General features: G+C 26.5%; 2 protein-coding genes across 2 annotated transcripts in view; one reads left to right on the top strand and one right to left on the bottom strand.

Moving 5' to 3' along the window:
* Positions 1-6652, bottom strand: part of LOC107443107 (Guanine nucleotide exchange factor subunit Rich) — a 55579-nt gene extending 48927 nt beyond the window's left edge. Inside the window, exons 1-3 of the mRNA XM_071183461.1 lie at positions 6348-6652; positions 3112-3219; positions 688-767 (exon numbers count right to left, since the gene is read on the bottom strand). Coding sequence (XP_071039562.1) covers positions 688-767; positions 3112-3219; positions 6348-6485 — 326 coding nt within the window. The 5' untranslated portion in view covers positions 6486-6652. The remainder of the gene's footprint in view (positions 1-687; positions 768-3111; positions 3220-6347) is intronic.
* Positions 6653-8107: 1455 nt separating this feature from the next.
* Positions 8108-16281, top strand: LOC107443110 (mago, exon junction complex subunit). The gene is made up of 4 exons (XM_043043844.2): positions 8108-8262; positions 9244-9354; positions 12694-12776; positions 16012-16281. The coding sequence occupies exons 1-4, from the start codon at positions 8191-8193 to the stop codon at positions 16109-16111; spliced, it is 366 nt and encodes a 121-aa protein (XP_042899778.1). The 5' UTR covers positions 8108-8190; the 3' UTR covers positions 16112-16281.
* Positions 16282-20537: the final 4256 nt, after the last annotated feature.

The raw sequence follows: 20537 nt of genomic DNA, 5'->3' as shown, positions 1-20537 counted from the left end.
TTACTTCTTTACTATTTTTTTCCTCATTATTTTATTTCTTTAAATTTTAATATTCTTGCATTTTAGAATAAAAATTCAGAATACTGACATCCTTTAACCATGCCGAATTTTGACATATACTGTAATTTTTAAATTTTTATGATCTTTACTGTAATTTATTTTCCTATATAAGATTTGGTAGATTAATTTTAGTTTTTAAAGAAATCATATCAGAAGTCTTAATTTATAAATCAAAATAAATTTATAAGGGAACAAGTGACATTTCCAAATTGATTTAAAAATCATTAATTTAATTATTTCAAATCATTTTGTTACAAAAATTGGAAATCCTCATATTACTCAATTAAAATGTTTTTCTATGTGAGGTACAATATTAAAGAAACTTTTTACCTGTAGACTCTAAACTAACTCAGTTTGATTTACAACCAGTTTGCTTTTCTGTGTTAAGAACTGTTTTCCTTGAATATTATTCAATAAAACTGAACTTGGCAAGAAATTTTTTATGAATTACATAGTGCAAATTTGCCCAAGTCGCCAATGAGTAAAAATGAAATTATGCTGTACTTTTTCAACAAATTTTCACTAATTTTAATTATTGTTTTGCAAATATCTAACTAAACAAATATTAATGATTGATAACAAAATATTGTACAAAAGCATTAAAGTGTAATAAAAGAAATATATTACTTGCTATCCAACTGCTCATACAGAAATTTCAAAGAATCATCAATATCAACTCGATAAAACATCAGATAGTTGAGGCTAGTCTGAAAAAGAATAAGCAGTTAGTAATATTAAACATTAACTACTAAAAAAACAACAGAGATGTTTTTTATAACCAACATAAGGTGACACACAAGTGTGTTGCAAAGAAATTTGAGCTGTATTATAAAAATTATTGAAATTTCACATTATAATTCACCAGTTTACTATGATTTTTGTAAAACTTTATGAAATAAACTTACTGATAACATTTAAAATGTTTAAGAATTTATTTCATAAAATAAAAATGTTACCGATGTAAAACTGGTAGAGTTCTCTCTAGGAATAAAAAAAGCAGGGTTCTTCCTCATAGAAAAGGGCATTTTGAGTTTGCAAAGGGTACTAAATTATTACAAAGATTTATCAAAATGAGACGGAAAAAAAACTTTATCAAATCTACAATATATAAATTAATAATATAATATATATAAATTAATAATAGCTGCACATAAATTTTTTTCATAAGAAGTGAACTAAAATTATTTATTGATATAGACATGAAAGCTTTAATTTAAAATCTATAAATGAGATCTATAATTTAAACAGAAAATTAAAATTTAAATGTGAATTTTAAGAAAAAGTGTGCTTATTTTTTTTTTTAAAAAAAAAAACTTTAATATTTAAAAAAGAAAAACTTAATTTAAAAATTTAACTAGTTGAGAACAATCCAAACAAAATAAATATTTGTATAAGCACAAATAATTTTACCATTGTGCAATTATTATTTAAACAGTGAATTACTTTTTTAAAAAATGTTTTACAAAGGCAGGACAAGCCGCCGTTTGAAAAACACTTAGGACAGTTAATACTGGTAATCTTTAAAAAATGAGGCTGAGAGGTATTTAGATATTTATGAACTATTCATGAATCAACTATTACCAACTGTTCATAAAAATTATTTCAATGCAATAATAATCATCAGTTAATTTTTTTTTTATTGTCAATTTCTTTGAATTAAGTGAATAGTATAGTTAAATGTGGATAAAAGAATTAACAATTTCGATGAAAATACTTAATTTTGTTATCTTTTTAATATTCTATCTGATTTATTACATTATAATGACATATTTTTTAAAATGCTAACTTAAAATTTGCATTGCGAAAAAATTTACTTTAAGTTTGAATTAACTTAAATTTAAACTAATAAACTAATTAATTTAAGTTAAACTAATTTAACTTAAATTTAGTTTGAATTAACTTAAATTTACTTAAAGTTACGTTACTTAAGTTATGTTTACTTAAAGTTAGTAAAGTACGTTATTAAATTAATACACTAAATCAGAAGGAAACTCCAGGATAAAACTAGAAATAAGTATCCAAGCTTTATAAGCTGCTGAGAGCATTTTTAGAAGAAATGAATGACTTGGAAGAAATAAATATATTTTTTTCACTTGCTTTGTAGTCCTGATTTTTATCTTTCATTTAAAATTCATCAATGACTCTCCTTAAAACAGGACTTCTCTTTAAATAATAAGACACTAGTTTGTTGTGTGTAAACATATACAAGTTAAAACATAATTTTTTGTATTAGACTGATTAAGATTCATAAGCATTCAAAAAAAAATATAGAACAATTTTAAAAATGTTGTTAAACAAATATACGAATAAATGATAAGTTATAACAAAATTAATGGATAAAAATGTCTTTAGAAATTTTCATCTTCAGACCAAAGCATAAGACAAATTTTATGTGCATATTTTATGTTAAAATAAATCCTAAAATCATGCAATAAAAACATTTACTATTTTTTTCATTAAGCAAACCAGGTTTGAAAGAAAAAAAAGATTCAGATTAGCTATTTAAAATTTCTACAAAAAAATTTACTATTATTCCATATAGTTATATTTAAACTGAAGTATTTATATAAATAATATAAAGTTAAGTATTTAAAAAGATTTTTTCTTTAAAAAAAAAACTATCTTGGTTTTCTTTTTTTTATAAAAAAGATTTGGTTCAAACAACATTAGTTTAACCCTGAAGCAAACACATCATAGATAACACAAAAATTGACAATACTAGGTTTCACAATTGAAGTGCTTTTCTCTAAAGCAGAGAGTTTTATTATAACAAAGTGTGATGATTTTACTAATGCTTCCTAATGCTTAAAAGGAAGGAGATGGTCTTTTTAAGGACCAGGCTTCAGAGACATGCAACAGCACCAAAACTTACATTATTGTGTTAAGTAAGGGAACCCTCTACTATATTTGTCTGGAGATGTATAAAAACTGTGCCCAATCTTGATTGAGAGCAAATAGTTCAAACATCAAATTTTAAAGCATTTGTCATTTATATGTTAAATAAAAAGAGTCATAATAGTAAAACATTATCGCAAATATTATATCACATACAGTTACAACAATCATAAGAGAATCCGGTTTCCATTCTGCTAACTGATTTTTTCCAAATTCTTCAAGTGATGATTTACTTCTTCTAAAGCAAGTCACCTCCACGCATGGCTGTAAAAAATAAGTAGGTAAAGAAATTTAAATAAACGAGTGACAAATATTTCAACAACTTGTTGTTAAAGAGAGATATAGAAGCAATTCAATAGTTTGGTAATGATAATTAAATGATGTGACATTTAAAAGAAAATTTCTGAATAAAATATTATTTCTTTAAGGTAAGATTTTCATGCAATATTTTTAACATATGGCTTGTAATATCCTACAATGAACACTTTAAAAGCAAAAATAGCTTTAAAAGAATAGTTTAGAATAAAAAAGAATAGTTATAGCTTTAAAAGAATAATTAAAAAAAAACCTGCCTGATATTATTTTGTAATATTAAAAGGAAATCCTAATAATAACTCGAATCCTAATAATTTGAAACTCTTTAAAAGAGTAACAGAAAAAGTAAGGAACTTTATTAAGGACAGCCTAAAGATTAATTAAAGAGATTAAAGGAAATTTATTATTCTAACAATAATTAGTTAAAGTGAAATAACCTTTTTACGGAAACTGCTCTTTATCATTTATTATTAATNGAGATTGGTACGGTAGTAGATTTTGTCAAAATAATTCCATGGTTCATGAATAAAAGCTTCTTACAGATTTGAGTTCTCACGTACATCTATATATATATAAATATATATATATATACATATATATAACGTAGTAACTACTTCACCACTCGGAGGAAATAAACTTTGCTACAGAACTTAATTTACACCTATGTGCAAAATGGTTTTAAATATAAAAAATTGGCTTTTATAAAACATGAGGAATCAAGAAATACTTATTCATATTTACATGAACCAATTTGTTACCCCCGTGGCAGAATTTTTTAGAACTATCTACGAAAAAACTCTCTAGCACTAATACCTTTCTGCAAGATACTATCAATAACAACAAACATATAAGTTACAAATTTAAAATAACAAAAGCACTGTCTTTGCAAAAAAAACTATAGTTATATATTATTTTAATTGAACATGTAATAATTTTTTATTCTAATATTAGGGGTGATATTCTTGCATTTTGTTTGGGGGGGACACACAAATTATTTTCTTCTTCGCATTTTGTAAATAATCTTCACACTAAAAAAATGATTAAAAAACATAAAACCTTAGTAGTAATTACTGAAAAAAAGATCGAAGACAAAATCACGAGAATCAGATTCCTCAAACGCGTGTTTCATTTCGAGATTAGGCTGTTGTAATAAATAATATGTGGAAAAAAAATATCGGATTTTAAAATTAGGGAGAAATTAATAGTAATAACTGCCGAAAATTCGATACAATTATTGCCTTAATAAGTAAATACTCGAAGGCACGATTAGAATTTTCTATATTGTTTTAAATATTTCGTGATATTTAAAATCCACGAGAAAATCAATAACTGCTGAAAATACAATCAAAACATTACATTGAATTACGATACTCTCGGCATAAATTGGCCGCATCAAAAAGTGATTATCTAAATGCGTGATTCAAATATTTTGCAAAAATTTCTATAGAAAAGAAAAGTAATATTTTTGCTTTTCAAAATAAGTCTTTCTGCAAGAACTCTGTAACGTTCTGTGACAATGTCACCGTGTCGCTGCGATTCTGCCATGGGGATTTGTTACTAATATTGGTTTTTTGTTTATAATATTTAAAGTAATAAATACTAGGAAATAATCCAATACTAACAATTTTGTTAAGTGTTTAATGCTTCTTATTTTCTTTACGAAGTTAAGTACATTAAAAATATGTTCCCCTCCTTTGAAATAGCATCAATGTGTTACGAGAATACATTCGCATGTGAAAGTGTGACCTAAGTGATAAATTATTAAAATTCATAATGGCTAATTTAAATATTAAGTTACATGTGATTCTGAATACTTAATTCTTGTTAACGCTCAGTTGCAGCCATAGAAGCATTTTTAATTGGGTCAAATGACAGACCGAAGATTTGAACCCATCGAATTTAAAAAAATTCTTTGCATTAGAATTTTGTTTCTTTAATAAACTAACATTAAAAGCAGTTGCCAGGAATTGCTACAAAATATCGTTTCTTTGCATAGCACTGATTGGCCTACCTTTTAAAGAAGGTACCACACTACACCATAAATTACGAAAAAACTAGCAACTACGATTTCATTAGTGGAACACACTACTTTTGACCACTACTTATAAAAAAGGCTCCAAAAATATATGCTTTGACGATTATTACAGAAATGCCAACTTGCTCCGGACAGCAAATACATATTTTAAAGTGGTAGTTTATCAATTGTGATTCTTGGTTTAGTAAATTCAATTTAGTAGACTTTTATCCACCACTATTTCTAAATAATTTGTAGGCTTATATAATTTACTACTTTGAAGTACTTATGTCATGCTATACCTTTTAANAAATTAACTTTGTAGTTATTTACCGTTGTTTTTTTTATTATTTTGGCGTGTCCGGAGCAGTTGGCATCTCTGTTATTATAACAAAAGTTTTAACGAGATTTACTAATTTTAGTTTTCAAGTTCAGTTCAATAATCTTGATTAAATTTAGCTTGGAAAGACCTTTAGGTTATCCTCTGATTGTCTCATCATTATCTCGCTAGCTTCTAAAAAGTCATCAAAAGAGGTATTAAAAAAGGGGGAAGATTTCCATATTATGATCTAGAAACTGAAAAATCATCACAGAAAGGTACCAACTCGAAAGATAAAACTCATAGCCAGCCCCGGGCAAACATCTACATTTTTTTATTATTTTATAATTGCACATTCAAAACCTATTTGGAACCTAGGCGATTGCAGTTGACGCGACAGATCATGGTACAGAAATATCACCCACAAAATTACAGTAGTAAGAATAGAAATACGTCACAAGCATTAAGATTGTTTTTTAAAAATTCAACACAAAACAAACTTGCTTAATATCGTTATAGCTAGAACAATTCAAATAGGTTTATTTATTTATTAGAACTTTTAAAAATGTCTTAATCAGCTAAAAGAAAAGTATATAATAAACAAAACATCCTATAATCAATGAAAAACATGAGGTATCAATAATAATAGTATAAAAAAGCTTCTTAACATACATCAAATTTTAAGGTTTGAAATAAACTATTGCACGTAAAATGCTTTAGTTTAATGATATATTGAGTCCTTACCCTTATAAACCATATACTTATGTAATCGTCACCTAAAATACAAAATAGAGAACGGTCTCTATTACAAAATACGGACAGTGGCAAAGAGTTTGGGCTACGAGTTTCTAAATATTTTGGCCATCCAACTGGAAAATACATGTTAATAATGTATCATTTAAAATATTAAATGTATTTTTTTATCACGAAGATACCCTTCTAATTAAATTACATGATATTTACAGTTTTTCATAGAAACAAGAAGTACTAATCAAATTATAAAAAAGTTTTGCATTTGCACATCAACAACAAATCACACGGTTACAACTAATTTTCTTTTTAATTTTAGAAATTTCTTCAAAACTGGACAAAAGGTTACAAGCAAACTTATAAATCCTGCTGAAATTCTTCTTTCCATAATAACTTCAACTTAAACTTCAAATATATTGTCTATTTTATTTCAGAGTGTCTATTGCACCGATTATCGGCGCAGCAAAATTCATTTTGCTATCGTACCGATCAAATTTTCAACCAATCATAGAGCGTATCTGTCCACGTGACTCTCCGATTTTTTTTTCAAAAATAATTTAGCTCTGTTTATTATAGTCAAGGCAGCTACAATTTTTGTAGCATTTTGATTATCTTCATATGAAGAATAACAAATAGCCATTCATGAATTTGAAAAAGAAAAAAGGACGATCTTCTGGAAGAGAGAAGCGAAAACTTTACAAAATGCTTCAAAGAAATTTAAAAAATTTGATAAGGCTCCGCTGGAATTGAAATACACATGGTGGAAGAATTCATTAAAAAAAATGTNATCGCATGTTATATGTTTATATTATATATATATATATATGTATATCCTTTACACATTTACGTCTCTCAAATGTTATGTATTTTTTTCTTATGTTTGTTTATTTTTCAACTCCTTTAGTCTTCATTCCGAGTTAAATTTTTTAAGACATCATACAGACATATTATATGAAGAACTGTGAACTTTTCAAAAGAACCAACCGGTTGCTCTTGTTTTCTAATTCCTGCTGCTTTTCTAAATTCATAAGGATATTTCCGGATTGTGATCTGAGGCCGCAACTAATCAATAATATCATAATATAACAGTGAGCATTTTTATTAAAAAAAAAGACTTTAATTTGATAATTTTAACCAGATGAAACTGCTGTTGAACATGAGTATCATTAGTTTTATCTTAAGCTAAAATATTCTTCTTTATTATTAAAAGTCTGTTTTTTTAATTTTTTATTTCACAATTATGTGTTTTTCCTCATTTTAACAATTCATGTCTGTATCATACCTGCCAACTTTCACTCTTTCGGAGAATGGATTTTCAGAGTGGTTGTAAAACAATAAACGAAAAACAATCTGACTCATAAACATATTTATATTTTGATCCCGTTGAAATTCGCTTGCGCAAGGATTATTATGCTTTGATATATTTATTGTAATCATTTATATGTAGTGGTTGTCAAACTCATTTATAATTTTCATTATAATTTAAAAAGTTAATTGGAATAACCTGAGTATTGCTCCCACTTTAAATAAGAAAATAAAATCTTCCGGAAGAGTTGGCAGGTATGCTGTATAATGCTTGATTAAATTATCTTTTGAAAATGCTCTATTTCTGCACTGGCTATTTGAATGCCTTTCAAACAAAAAGTGAATCCTAAGATACAGTTGGTAAATTAATGATTTTTTTTAAGAAATCAAATTATTGACTTTGGGCATAGTTTGTGTTATTATTCTATTCATTTCAAAAGCAAAGTTGCAGAATTAATTTTTTCTGTGTTCATAATTTTTGGGCAACGTTTACTTCATCACAATTTATACCTATTTAATTCATTTTAAATATATGTTTATTTTAGGCAAATTACGTTATGCAAATAATTCAAACTACAAGAATGACACCATGATTCGAAAAGAGGTAAGTCTTTATAATTTTATATTAATTTTATAAAATTTCACAAGTTAAATTATAAATCAACTTACATATAATTTTATGTGATTAAGTACCTATTATTTTAAACTTCAATATGTGAAAATAAAGTTTTTATAAAATTGTAATAGAGATATGTTAAATTAAAACTACAGCAGTTCTTAAATTTTTGTTTTGGAGTTGTGTAAGTATGTATATATTAATTAAAATATTGGGTTAATCGAAAAGTAGATTCGTATCTTTTGGACAGTAAAAAAGTAACATGCTGAAAATTCTGTTTTTCACTTTCCATATTTGAAAGGGTACCAACCAAAAACTTTTGCATTGATTCAATTAGAACTTCTTCACAAGCAAACCTTGCCTTGCTACATCAGCTTTCAAAATAATGATATGGCTTCAGTCTGAAATAGGCTGTAAAAAATATAATTAAGTCCACTGTTGGAAAAGAGCGAAATTACTTCCCAAACAAGCCTATACCTCTAAATTTCTTAAATTTTATGATTAATCACTTTCTTTGTTATTTATATATTAATAAGCTACATTTTTTCTGGGTGAACTATTATGACTTCAAAATATTACATCTGTCTGATACAGTAGGAATAACTAATTAGCAAAGTAGTGTTACCCTTAAGTTTTACAGGAATTTTAAGAACATTAAAACTAGAGCATGTTTACATTTTTTTAAAACATATTTTAAACTCAAACCATGTTCATATGATTTCTTCACTAACCAATATTTGGTGCATAGTGCAGAAACTAGGTCCATATGTTTTTCTGACCTAGACTGTGTGCCTACACATGCCATTATTATCTTAGTATCATCACTATGCTTGACTCTTACTAATTGCCCACTAGCGTAGATCTAGTACATCATTAACATTTATAACTAGACTAAAAATATGTGTATGTTCTTTCTGTTACTGTCCTCTTATACTTATTATTAGGTACAAATTTCTGTTTTTTTATTAGGCTTATGTTCATAAGTGTGTAATGGAAGAGTTGAAAAGAATTATTGAAGATTCTGAAATTATGAAGGAAGATGATAACTTATGGCCTCAGCCAGATAGGGTGGGTCGTCAAGTAAGTGATTGAAAAAGCCTAAGGGCAATACCACATTAAAAATAAAAAAAATCATAGTAAATATTTAGCAAAAAATATGTCATTTTAAAAGAAAAAAGTTGGAGATTTAGTATTTGTTAACTAAGCTATATATATTTGTTGTATTATATTATCTGTTACTTAATAAATTTATTTCCCTATTACAGGAATCAAAATCCTCCTTTTTCCAGACTTTCCTTTATTATGATTTTTATCCATTTTTTTTTTATATTCTAATTAAAAAAAAAATTTATATCTCGGAAATGAAAGTTGTAGTTATGCGATTATGGTGGCATTTTACTACAGCAAGAAAAAAATCGCATATATTTTTTAAAATCTTTTGTTGCGTAAAAAGATTGCTACTGCCAAAAGAATTACGCTCTTGATTTTAATGGAAGTAAATGAAAATTGATTTTGCGTATAATGAATAAAATAATTGTTAGGTGTTTTTTTTTTTTTTTTAATTATTTAGTTGATTGTTTTTGCATTTTTATTTTCAATAATTTAACAGATTAAGGGATTGGATAAATTGCAATTTTTCATAATTTCATTCATAATTATATAATATATTTTATGCCATAATTTGGGTTTTTGACAGTAATTTTCAAAANGTCCTTGAGAATTTTATAATAAGTCTTAAAAAGTCCTTGAAAAGTACTTAAATTTTATTTTTATAGTAGAGCATGAACCCTGAATACTTCTTATTTATAATGGCTGATACTTATCCTCACACCAAAATTTTGAGTTTTTGACTGTTGTCAAAAACTTTATCAACACACCAAGTTTTTGACATGACAGTTAAAACCAAATGAAACCGTCAATTGTCAAAAGCGTGTCAACCCTGATTGGTTTATGGTGAAATTTTTTCCAATGGAGTGGGTCAAAATAAGTCAGTACTCAAATTGTGATTTGAAATTTGTGGTATGCTATGAAGTTGTATTACATTATTTAGGTTTTTAAAACTAAATGTAAATATGTAACAAAAACTGCTGAAAATGCTATGGTCCAGGGCTCGAAAATCAAGTCGGTCTCGGCGGTCAAAAATTCCCCACGGACAACGAATTTCTCGAATCCGACGTCCGCACTGATGGCCATTTTCCCTTTAATGTTCATGATACATTTTCAATTTTTGTTATTAGAATTGATGTTTTCTCTGTCTGGGAGTACTGCAGAAGTTAAAAAGGCTTTTGAGCAATGAATTTTTAAAAAAACAACAGATTACGTACTGGACTTAAACGCAATTATGAACATCTGCCTAAATGGAAAACCCCTTTCAGATTTCTGTGCAGAAACCTCTGTAGATCATTGGCTTGATTGTGGAACTGGCAAACGTCATATCTGATTAATTAAAAAAATGTAGCACCCTCGGATAAACTGACATTCCAGATAACTTTACCTTTGTCATTTAAATTATTTCATAAAATAAAGAAATAATTTCATAAAAGAATTACTAGGTTACTATTAGTAACCTAGTATTTCTTTTATTACTGTATAATGTAATCCTAATATTTATAATCCTAGTAACTAGGTACTAATTCATTGTGCAATTTACATAAATGTTTGTAATAAATAAAAGAAAATTATATTTTTATTTATTTAGAAGCTGCGATGGGTTAGTTTCAAAGGAGGACGGGTACATTGTTGGACAAACCGTCCTCGGTACCGTCCCGGGTAAAATTTCTGAGTTTTTTCGAGACCTGCTTTGGTCATAAAAAATGGGTAAATGCTGAATTCATCGCGAAATTGATGAAAATTAACTAAGCTCATTACTATGCATTATTTTGAGTATAGTTTATCAATACATTTAAGTAATATTTCACAAATTAAAAAAATAATGATTAAAGTTGAAATAAAATTTATATTAAAACCAAAATAAATTAATTTTTCTTCCATGCTTCATTGATTCCTAAAGGGAAGTATAACATAAAATCATAAATTTTTTCAGATTTTTTTTAAAATTGTGTTTTTGTGCCGGTATTTACTGTATGTATAAATATAATGGTAAGAAAATTAATAAAAATAATATATTCAAAAAGTTTTACCTTTTAATGTTTTTTTTCTTCTTCATGAATTGGTTTCATAATATCACAAATACTTTTCATACATTCACTCTAAAATAAGAAAAAGACTTGGGTGTACAAAAAGCCGTAAGCTTAGTATTTTATTGCAGGATATTAGGACACAGAAATTAAATTGATAGTTATTGTTTTGTCATTTATTTAATAAAATTTAATTAAAACAACTTTTTTTGCTCATTTAACATAATGCTCATATTTACTTTTAAGTTCAAATTTTTATTATTTTTGATTCTAGGATTTCCAAAATTAAGGAGAATAAGACGATTATCAATAGCGTATACATCAGAAATTAAGATTTAAAAAATTTATACCTTAAGTTTGTTTTGGTCAAAAGTTGCCAAAATATTTCTATTCATTCATCAATATATAATAAAAATTATAAAACAAATTTATCAAACATTTTTCTTAAAATGATTGAATTTATACTTTAATGATTTTAAGAGTATTATAAGACAAGCTAAATTTCATGCCAATTCTGACTCTGCATTGTAAATTTTCAGTAACGAAAGATTAATATTTAACCTTGGAAGCAAATATACAGGGCGGTTCAAAAATGTAAAGGCAGGTAGAGGGGGCCTAAATAAGCATATTTCATACAGAAATACTGGTTTAAAACGATAGAGAACACTGTTGCTTACTAATGTACTACAATCCATGTGCCGCTTTGAATCTTGTATCCCTGTTGGTCATTGCTCTTTCAAGCAGCTATTGTAAACAGTAATTGATTGTAATTTGTTTGCAAAATGTGTGATGTATAACAATAAAGATGTGATAATGCAGTGTAAAAGCACTAGTGCGTAAAACAGCATTAATCTTCAGTGAGTAAAAATTCAAGTTAAACAAATGAAAACAATGATTTATGCACAGTTTACAATAAAATTACAGTTTCCATTCACTGCTCAGTAATAAGCAACATTATCATAGCAAACGACATTAAAAGCAACAAAGTTCTCATTCAGCTTAATGCTGAATTTCTACACACAAATATTTTTATGACATATGTTTATTTAGGTTTTTTTTATTTTATAATTCATTATATCTTCTATTACAATATTCTTCCCCTCTGAAAAAGTCCTGTTCAGTATGTGCAATTAAGTGAGGACTTCAGAATCAACCATGAGAAGCATCTACTGTATAACTTATGATGCCTTTTTGTTATTTGAAGTGTTTGTTTCTAACTGTTACTAAATAAGATTGCTACTATATTTATTACTATATATTTTTCCATTTATTTTATTTTTAGGAGTTGGAAATAGTAATGGGGGATGAACATGTTTCTTTTACAACTTCCAAAATTGGATCTTTAGTGGATGTAAATCAAAGCAGGTAAAATTCTGCTTTTTTTTTCATAATACATTTTATTTTTGTTTATAAGATGCTTAAAAGCATTGTCCACATTGTTGTTGGCTAGCAAGGTGTTTGATTTAAAGAAAACTAAATGTAGTAGTAGACTCAGCCCCCCCAACAAAAAAAAAATCACCAAATGCAAGCAATTGAATTCATATAATTGTTTTGTGTGTTTCAAAAGAAGCTTTAGAAGATTTTATTCAACTGAAACAACTAATGGTACTCAACTTTTTTTGTTGTATTTAAAACAGTATTTCTAAAAAATTTCAAAAATTAAAATTTTTTGAATTAAAAAATTCAGCTATATTTAGTTCGGTATCAAAAAGTTGACTGAAACTTAATTTCTTTTAACTATCAAAATTGCAGGCTTACCTCATCAAATATATATAAATGCTGTAGCTTAGTTCCTTTTTCTCTCTCTCTTTTCTATCCATAACTCGTTTTAAAACAAATTATCGATGCAGCTTTGTAACAATTAAACTGTCACCGCAGCATATTTAAATTTTTAGGACTATTATCTAGTGAACTGTATTAGTGTTACTTTAATATGATTCAAAGGCAAAATGTTAAAAATTAGGAACAGACCATGTGGTTCATATGAGTTTTAAAAGTGCTAAATTTTACATCCCAAAAGTTAAGTACTCTTAAAAGTCTTTATTTTTTCGTCAAAGGAAAGAGTATTAAGAAAAAAAATTATACTTTTATATTTTATACTGGCTGAAACAAATTTAATCAGCACTGAACACTACGAAATCACACACAAAACTGAAAGACAAATGCTGACACAATTAACAAAGCTATAATATTATTCCAATAAATTTTTTTTCTTTCCAAAATTATGTCCTTCCTGGGGAATCAGCGTTATTTGATTAAGCAAAACTTGCCTTTTGCTCGGGATGCAGAAACAACTTCTTGCTCTGAACCAACTCTTGATATTTTAAATTTACCACAATCAAGCAATTTTCTCCTCCTTCAAGAAGCCATAATGAACTTATTTTCACAGCGTCTATAATAAAAATGCAGAGCATGGTATTGGCGTAATTTAAATAGACACAAAATTTACTCATAAAATTGCCAAAATTAATTAAGCATCGTTTGCATCGAAAATTGCTTAATAGTTTTTTGTTTCTCATAAATGAACTTGTACCATTGCTTTATTTATTTTACTCAAAGGTGCAAAGCTCCTAAATAAATTAATAATATTTCTCCATCAGTTATGCTTTTTAATACACATTTTTTATTACCCAACAAAATTGTTGAACATAATTGGTGTTAAAAATGGTATGGAAATTTTTTACTTTTCTTTTAAACAAATTAGTACTATTTCTCCATTTCTTTTGTATTTTAGTATGTAGTTTCTTTTTTTTTTTTATTTATTATTTTTTTTTATAAACTAGTACCAAATTCCAAATATTTGACATCAGTAATAGTTTGGTGAATTTTTAAACTTCTCTTTAATGAATTAAAGGGTTGGAACAGCTGCTCAAATTGCTCCAAAATGAATAGTATTTATTGAGCAAAAAGTGCAAATTGTGAACAAAACTCAGTTTTGTTGCACCTAAACTTATATCAGTCTTCATTTTTCCCTTGTGGATAACCATGTTTAGTCAGATATAAATAATTTCATTTTTACTTTTTTTTAAAAAATGAAATATTTTTAATTAGGGTGAGTGAGTGAAAATAGGCACAAACTAATTAAATCTTTCTTTTTTAAATATGCACCCATCCTTAAGGGAAATTTTTACTATTATTTTATGGTTATTATCAATGACTTTTGTTTATCTAGTAAATTTTGAGAATTTTCAAATACCGAAAGATCAGGAAAATGGACTTATTTTGGGATTAAGTTAAGTGAAGTTTAAATAATTATTCTAAAGAAAAGTACGAATTCTGAAATTTTTTAATCTTTGATCGGGGTTCTTTGTTATATTATTTTTCCAAATAATTTAGTGTCGTTTGTTGTTTGGCTGACAGGTATTTCTTCTTATGTTGAATGTTATATTTTTGCTTGATTTTTTCTTCTTTTTTATGTAACATAAATTTTAGTTGACTCTTTTGAGTATAGAAAGTATAAAACATTATTTAAGAAAAAATATTTTTAAAAAATTTGTTAAAAGAGAACTGAAAGTATGGCTGCTTGGAACTTAAAATGTTTCTCTCGTGATTGCTTTTCAAAAAAAAATAATTTAAAAATAACTGCAAGTATAAATTTACATAAAAATACTATGAAATGATTCTCCCTTTTATTGGTTTCTTACCAATGACAGTGAAACATGATTGTAGCTGTTTTGTTTATTAAAGAGCATGTGCGATTTGTTTGTCCAATAAAAATGCATGAAATACTCCTCATTTTATTGGGTTTTTGAACTTAATTTTAAATATTGATATATATACATGAATTTTTAAATAAGACAACTAAAAAATTAATAAATTTTATTTCAAAAGAATTACAAAAAAAAAAAAATCATTGAGTTTTCCCTAAATTGTTGATTGTAATTCAGATTATTCTACTTTTTTTTCCATATCATTGAGCAGAATTTTGTTACTGTTTGCGTGTTCGAACTTTGTTTGTTTAGACAACCTTTTTTTTTTTTCCCCCCTCCTTGGTGTTACTTTATCAATAAAATTTATTTGTCAATAGTACATATTTTTTAATATCTTCTCTTTAAATGTTATCTTTTAATCGTATTAAAAGAATTTTAAATAAAAAGTCTGTTCTTTATATAAGCATGCACAGTTTCTTACTATCTATGCTATTTTATTTGGACATGTTTATGTTTGTTTACAGCGACATGCAGGGGTGTTGGGATGCACAAACAAATTTCCTGGTTAAATGTCCTTAGAAAAGGGGGAACAAAAAAGCCCCAATTATATTTTTAAAAAAAGAAAGTATTAATTTATAAAAATTTAAATCAATATTTTAAGTTCATTTTTAATGTATAAATATAAACAGAAATTATTCTATGGTGAAAAATGTATTATTTTCAGCAAAATATTCTTAAGATCATATTATTCATAAAATATTTTGCTGCTACTTATTTAACAGAAAAATATTTCACGATAAGAATGATAGTAATAGATTATAAGTTTTAGTGACTTAGGTTGTCAAATGGTGACTGGAATTGATTGTTGGGACTGTTCCACCACCTCTGCACACCACTCCTGTTTACTGATGCTTTTTGTAACAAAATATCCTTTTTTTTTAAAATTTTAGGGATCAAGATGGACTGCGTTGCTTTTATTACTTAGTGCAAGACTTAAAGTGTTTAGTGTTTTCTCTGATTGGCTTACACTTTAAGATTAAACCCATCTAAACTCATAAATTGCATTTTACATAATTATTCACAGTTATTGATTTGTATTTTCATATTGTAATCTCATTTCATTAAAAGATCCAATACAAAAGTACTGTGTGTATCTAACTTTTTCTTCATTCATTATAAAAATTGGTATAAGTTTGTCAATAAAGTCTTTAAAAATGCTATGTTATTTGTACATTAATTTTTTGCATCATAAAGCTCTGATCATAAATCAGTTAACAAAAAGCTTTAAAAATAACTAAATAAAATATTTCCTCGGGCTATTTAGTTCTCTTTTTATTCTGCTTACATTTTTGAACTCAATTTCTTTTGTGAACAAAAAAAAATATCAAATGAAAGAAAAATGGTTTTTAATTTATTCGTACATAGAAAAATTTAAAAAATAATTATGTTTAGATTTTATATATAGCATCTTATGAAAAGTAATATTATCCAAACTAGTTGATAAAAAAACTGAGTGTACAAAAAAAAATATAATATATATAATTAGGAAATATGAAGTAATATTTATATATCAACAATAGAGAATGAAATATTTTTTTTAAAATTTATTTTTTAAGAAACAATTACAAAGTGCAAAAGTATATTCAGTCACCTATGCAATGCAATATAATGTCTTTTAAGATTCTGTCTTGTAGTAAAACCATTGGGGCATTTGGTACATTTAAATGGCCTTTCTTTGGAATGTACAAGTCTATGATTTTTTAAGCTTGTTCTCCTCTTGGTCGTGTAACTGCAAAAGGCACATTGAAGAAAAGGCTCTTTTGTAGGAGTTTTTGTTATTACTTGATGATAATTGTATGACACTGAATTGTTGCAGAATCTTGTGTACCCTTCCATAACAGATGAGATGTCTGCAAACAAAAACAATTAAACTGTAGTTAAAATATATAGAAAATGATTTGTATAATCTTCAGTTAGGAAGATTTGGTCGATTGTATCATCATAATGCTAGCAATCACTATATATTTATATCTGCTTATAAAACTAAGTTATTTCTTTAAGGCATTCATAAAGCAATTCAACGAGAATATTCAGTGCACTGTTCGAAGTGATTTTCTGATACTGGCCACATATTTTGTTTTTAACAAAAAGACCAGAATGTTTTTGTTTTAGAACTATGTATTACAAAAATTAGGGAGTGTTTTTTTATTTTTCTTGCATCCATTTTTCTTCCTATTTTGTTCACTGAAATATATTTTTAGTTTGAAGATATGTAGATGACAGTTGTCCAATATTCCTTTTAAGAGAAATCAATAAGCATTTAATTTTGGAACTATGGAATAAGAGGACATTGAAAGAAAGGTACAAAATAAAAAGGAGGGGGAAAAAAGGATTGCAATCTAAAATCCCACTTACATTAGTTCACAATTTTAACACCAGCTGGGCATGAATTGCTTACAGTACAAAATTCAATCTTGTTAGCTAGTCAAAAATTTTGGTATTATCCTGTTATTCATGCCTAGCTGCAACTGTCTTTATTGAAACATGTCACTGTTACCCAATTCTGCTTAATTGTTTCTTCTGATTTTCATCATACAACAAGATTAACAATTTTAAAAGTTGCTCTAGGAGACTATCTACAAATTATACAAGACTGTAAGGAAAATCTTGCAGTTTAAAAATTATTGGGTCTCTTGAATAAAGCTCTAAATTTGTTTTGTTAAAAATAAATTTTTAAAATTTTTGTATTGAAGTTTAATTTGAAACTGTTGTAGCATTTCTGCTCATTGTAAACTTTATTTGAAAATTTTTTTAGAATGAAGTAGGGTTCAAAAATTAAATTGCCAAACATGCCATGGGCAAAAGATTTCTATAATACATACTTCATGTAAAGATTTCTATAATACATAGTTTAAAACATTACATGCCTGAACAAGCATGTGAATATTCAAACAAATATTGATTAAGCGCCCTTTAAATTTTAATTATAATTTCTAAGATGTTGGATAGAATAAATGTACAATTGTATCAATTATATTTTATTTGACCTAAATATTATATTGAATTAAATTATTTAAATAAGAGTTTAATCCCCAAGTCATGCTTATTTTTAAAAAAAACTTGCCCCATATGCTACATAGAAGAAAATAATTTATTAATACGAAAGTCTATAACATAGTTTGAAAGTAACAAGTGAAACATTTCTTGACATACTTAATAATTCTAATAAAATCACATTTGTCATAAAAAATGTTCTGCATTACTAACATATGAAACAGAGCCTCTAAAAACTTTTAAAACCAAGGGATAAACAAATGTGATAGGATAAAATTATCGCCTTAGAGTTGACTCAGGATAAAATACAAACTTTTAAATCCTTTTATTAGGTGGCCAACATTTTGTAATAGAAAATATCGATTACAAGCCAGATTTCTAATAGATAAGAAATAAATTAATATAGTAGATAGAATAAATTTATTGTCCTAAGTTAATTCACAGTGTGAAGAAGGATAAAATGCAAACTTTTAATTCCTTTCATTAGGTGGCCAACACAGTACAATAGAAAATATCAATGAAGCACCCCTGTAGTTCACAATAACAGTTAGCCACCATATTAAAATGATTTTAAAATCTGTGTTTATTCTCAAGACAGACTAACAGCAATAATTTTGCTTTAGCTTGAATACACACGAAATTTTTAAAAAAAAAATTGGTAATGCAGACACACAGACATGTTACCAATAGTCACTGACCATTGTTGTTGGTAGCTTTTGTATTGATATTTTTATTATCAAACCATATATTCTTTTTTAAATATAATATTAGAATCTAATTTAGGTATATTTTAAGGATCAGAATCTCATGTGGATTAATAATAGCTAAAAGACTGCATTACAAGTAATGTTTTTGATATATATTTATATATAATAAAATGTAAAACTAAATATGTTTGTTCTTTTGAAGAACCAAGTATTTTGACTGGATTTTGTAGAATGAAAATTTTTATCAGTTATCTGTGCATTGCCAATAAGTGTCTCTTAAGATTCTGCCTTGTAGTAAAACCATTAGGGCACTCAGGACACTTATGAGGTCTCTCTTTAGAATGTACAAAAGAATGGTTCTTGAAACTTGTTCTCCAATACGTTGAATAATTGCAATAAGAGCACTGAAGAAGTGATTGCATTCCTGTAAATTTTTTCAACTGATCAGCGAAACCAATCGATGTCACTGAATTGTTGAAAAATCTTTTATATCCTTCAGCATTAGGCAAGATATCTGTAAATAAAGATGTTACATGTTTAAAATAAAATTTTAAGAAATTGTTGCTAGAAACTATACAGAAGGCACTTAAGCAGCAATTACAAAGTTACTATTTGTAACTTTGTAGTTGCATTTAGTTTTAGTATATTAAGAATTGTAGCGTTCTTTTTCTATTGCATAATCAAACCTATAAGTTTTTCACAAGTTAATGTAAAGGACCTGGCAAATTAATTTTGAGACCTGATACCATGGCAGAATTTACTTGCTGGATGAATGAATAAATGAAACATATTTATTAATACAATGCAAAATAAAATCAAACACAGAAGAAACAAATTAAACAAGTCACTTTTGGATCTCGAGGTCCATGTCAGGGACTACAGAAATGAGTTTATATATTATAATAAAAATAAAAACACAAAAGAGTTAAAATACAAACATAATCAATGTTTGAAGAATGACAAGACTGATATCAAAATTATAACTTTGAAAAAAGATAAAGGATGCATAAAATTACAACAAAAAATATCTTCATTAAGTAAAAAATTTTAGGAGTTTTTTTTTTAAAAAAGTTTATAGAAATTCCTTGATAAAATTTTTTTAATAATCTGGACTTTAAAAGAAAAACAGTTTCATTTAACTTGCGTCCACCTTAAGGTTATGATTCATAAAAAGGCTAAATATTTTACTTGAATATTTTCTTCAATTATCTTATTAATAAACATTAAATTAGATATTTACTCCAAAAAATAAAAACAAAATCATTAAACTTGCTTTAATGCAAGAAAAATTCAAGTTTAATAGGCAGCTACTTCATTAAGTGTTTTCTTCAAAATCTTTGAAATAGAAATCGTTTAGGTTTTTATGACTATTATATAACTTATTGTTTAATATATGTAGAATCACCCTCTAATTTTTAAACTATTAAAATTCTTTGGCAAGTTTGTACAAAAATGTTTTGTTCAGTTCTTTTTATTACATTAAAACTGGTTTGTTGTGAGAGAATGCAACCAATTCTTGCCCAAAACTGAGTTAAGAACTGTAAATTAAGGGATTCAGTTTAAATTTATTGTTTTTTATCCTTTTAAATAAGATATGTTTTTATTTAAAATAAATAAAATACAATTGCATATCCTGTACATATTTTTCAGACCATGTTTTCAACTCTGGAAAGATTTAAGTTTACATTTGTTAAAAATCTAATTCCCACTCATAT

The sequence above is a fragment of the Parasteatoda tepidariorum genome, chromosome 7 (genome assembly GCF_043381705.1).
Source record: "Parasteatoda tepidariorum isolate YZ-2023 chromosome 7, CAS_Ptep_4.0, whole genome shotgun sequence".
Lineage (NCBI taxonomy): Eukaryota > Metazoa > Arthropoda > Arachnida > Araneae > Theridiidae > Parasteatoda > Parasteatoda tepidariorum.
This window is presented reverse-complemented; position numbering and strand designations above follow the sequence as displayed.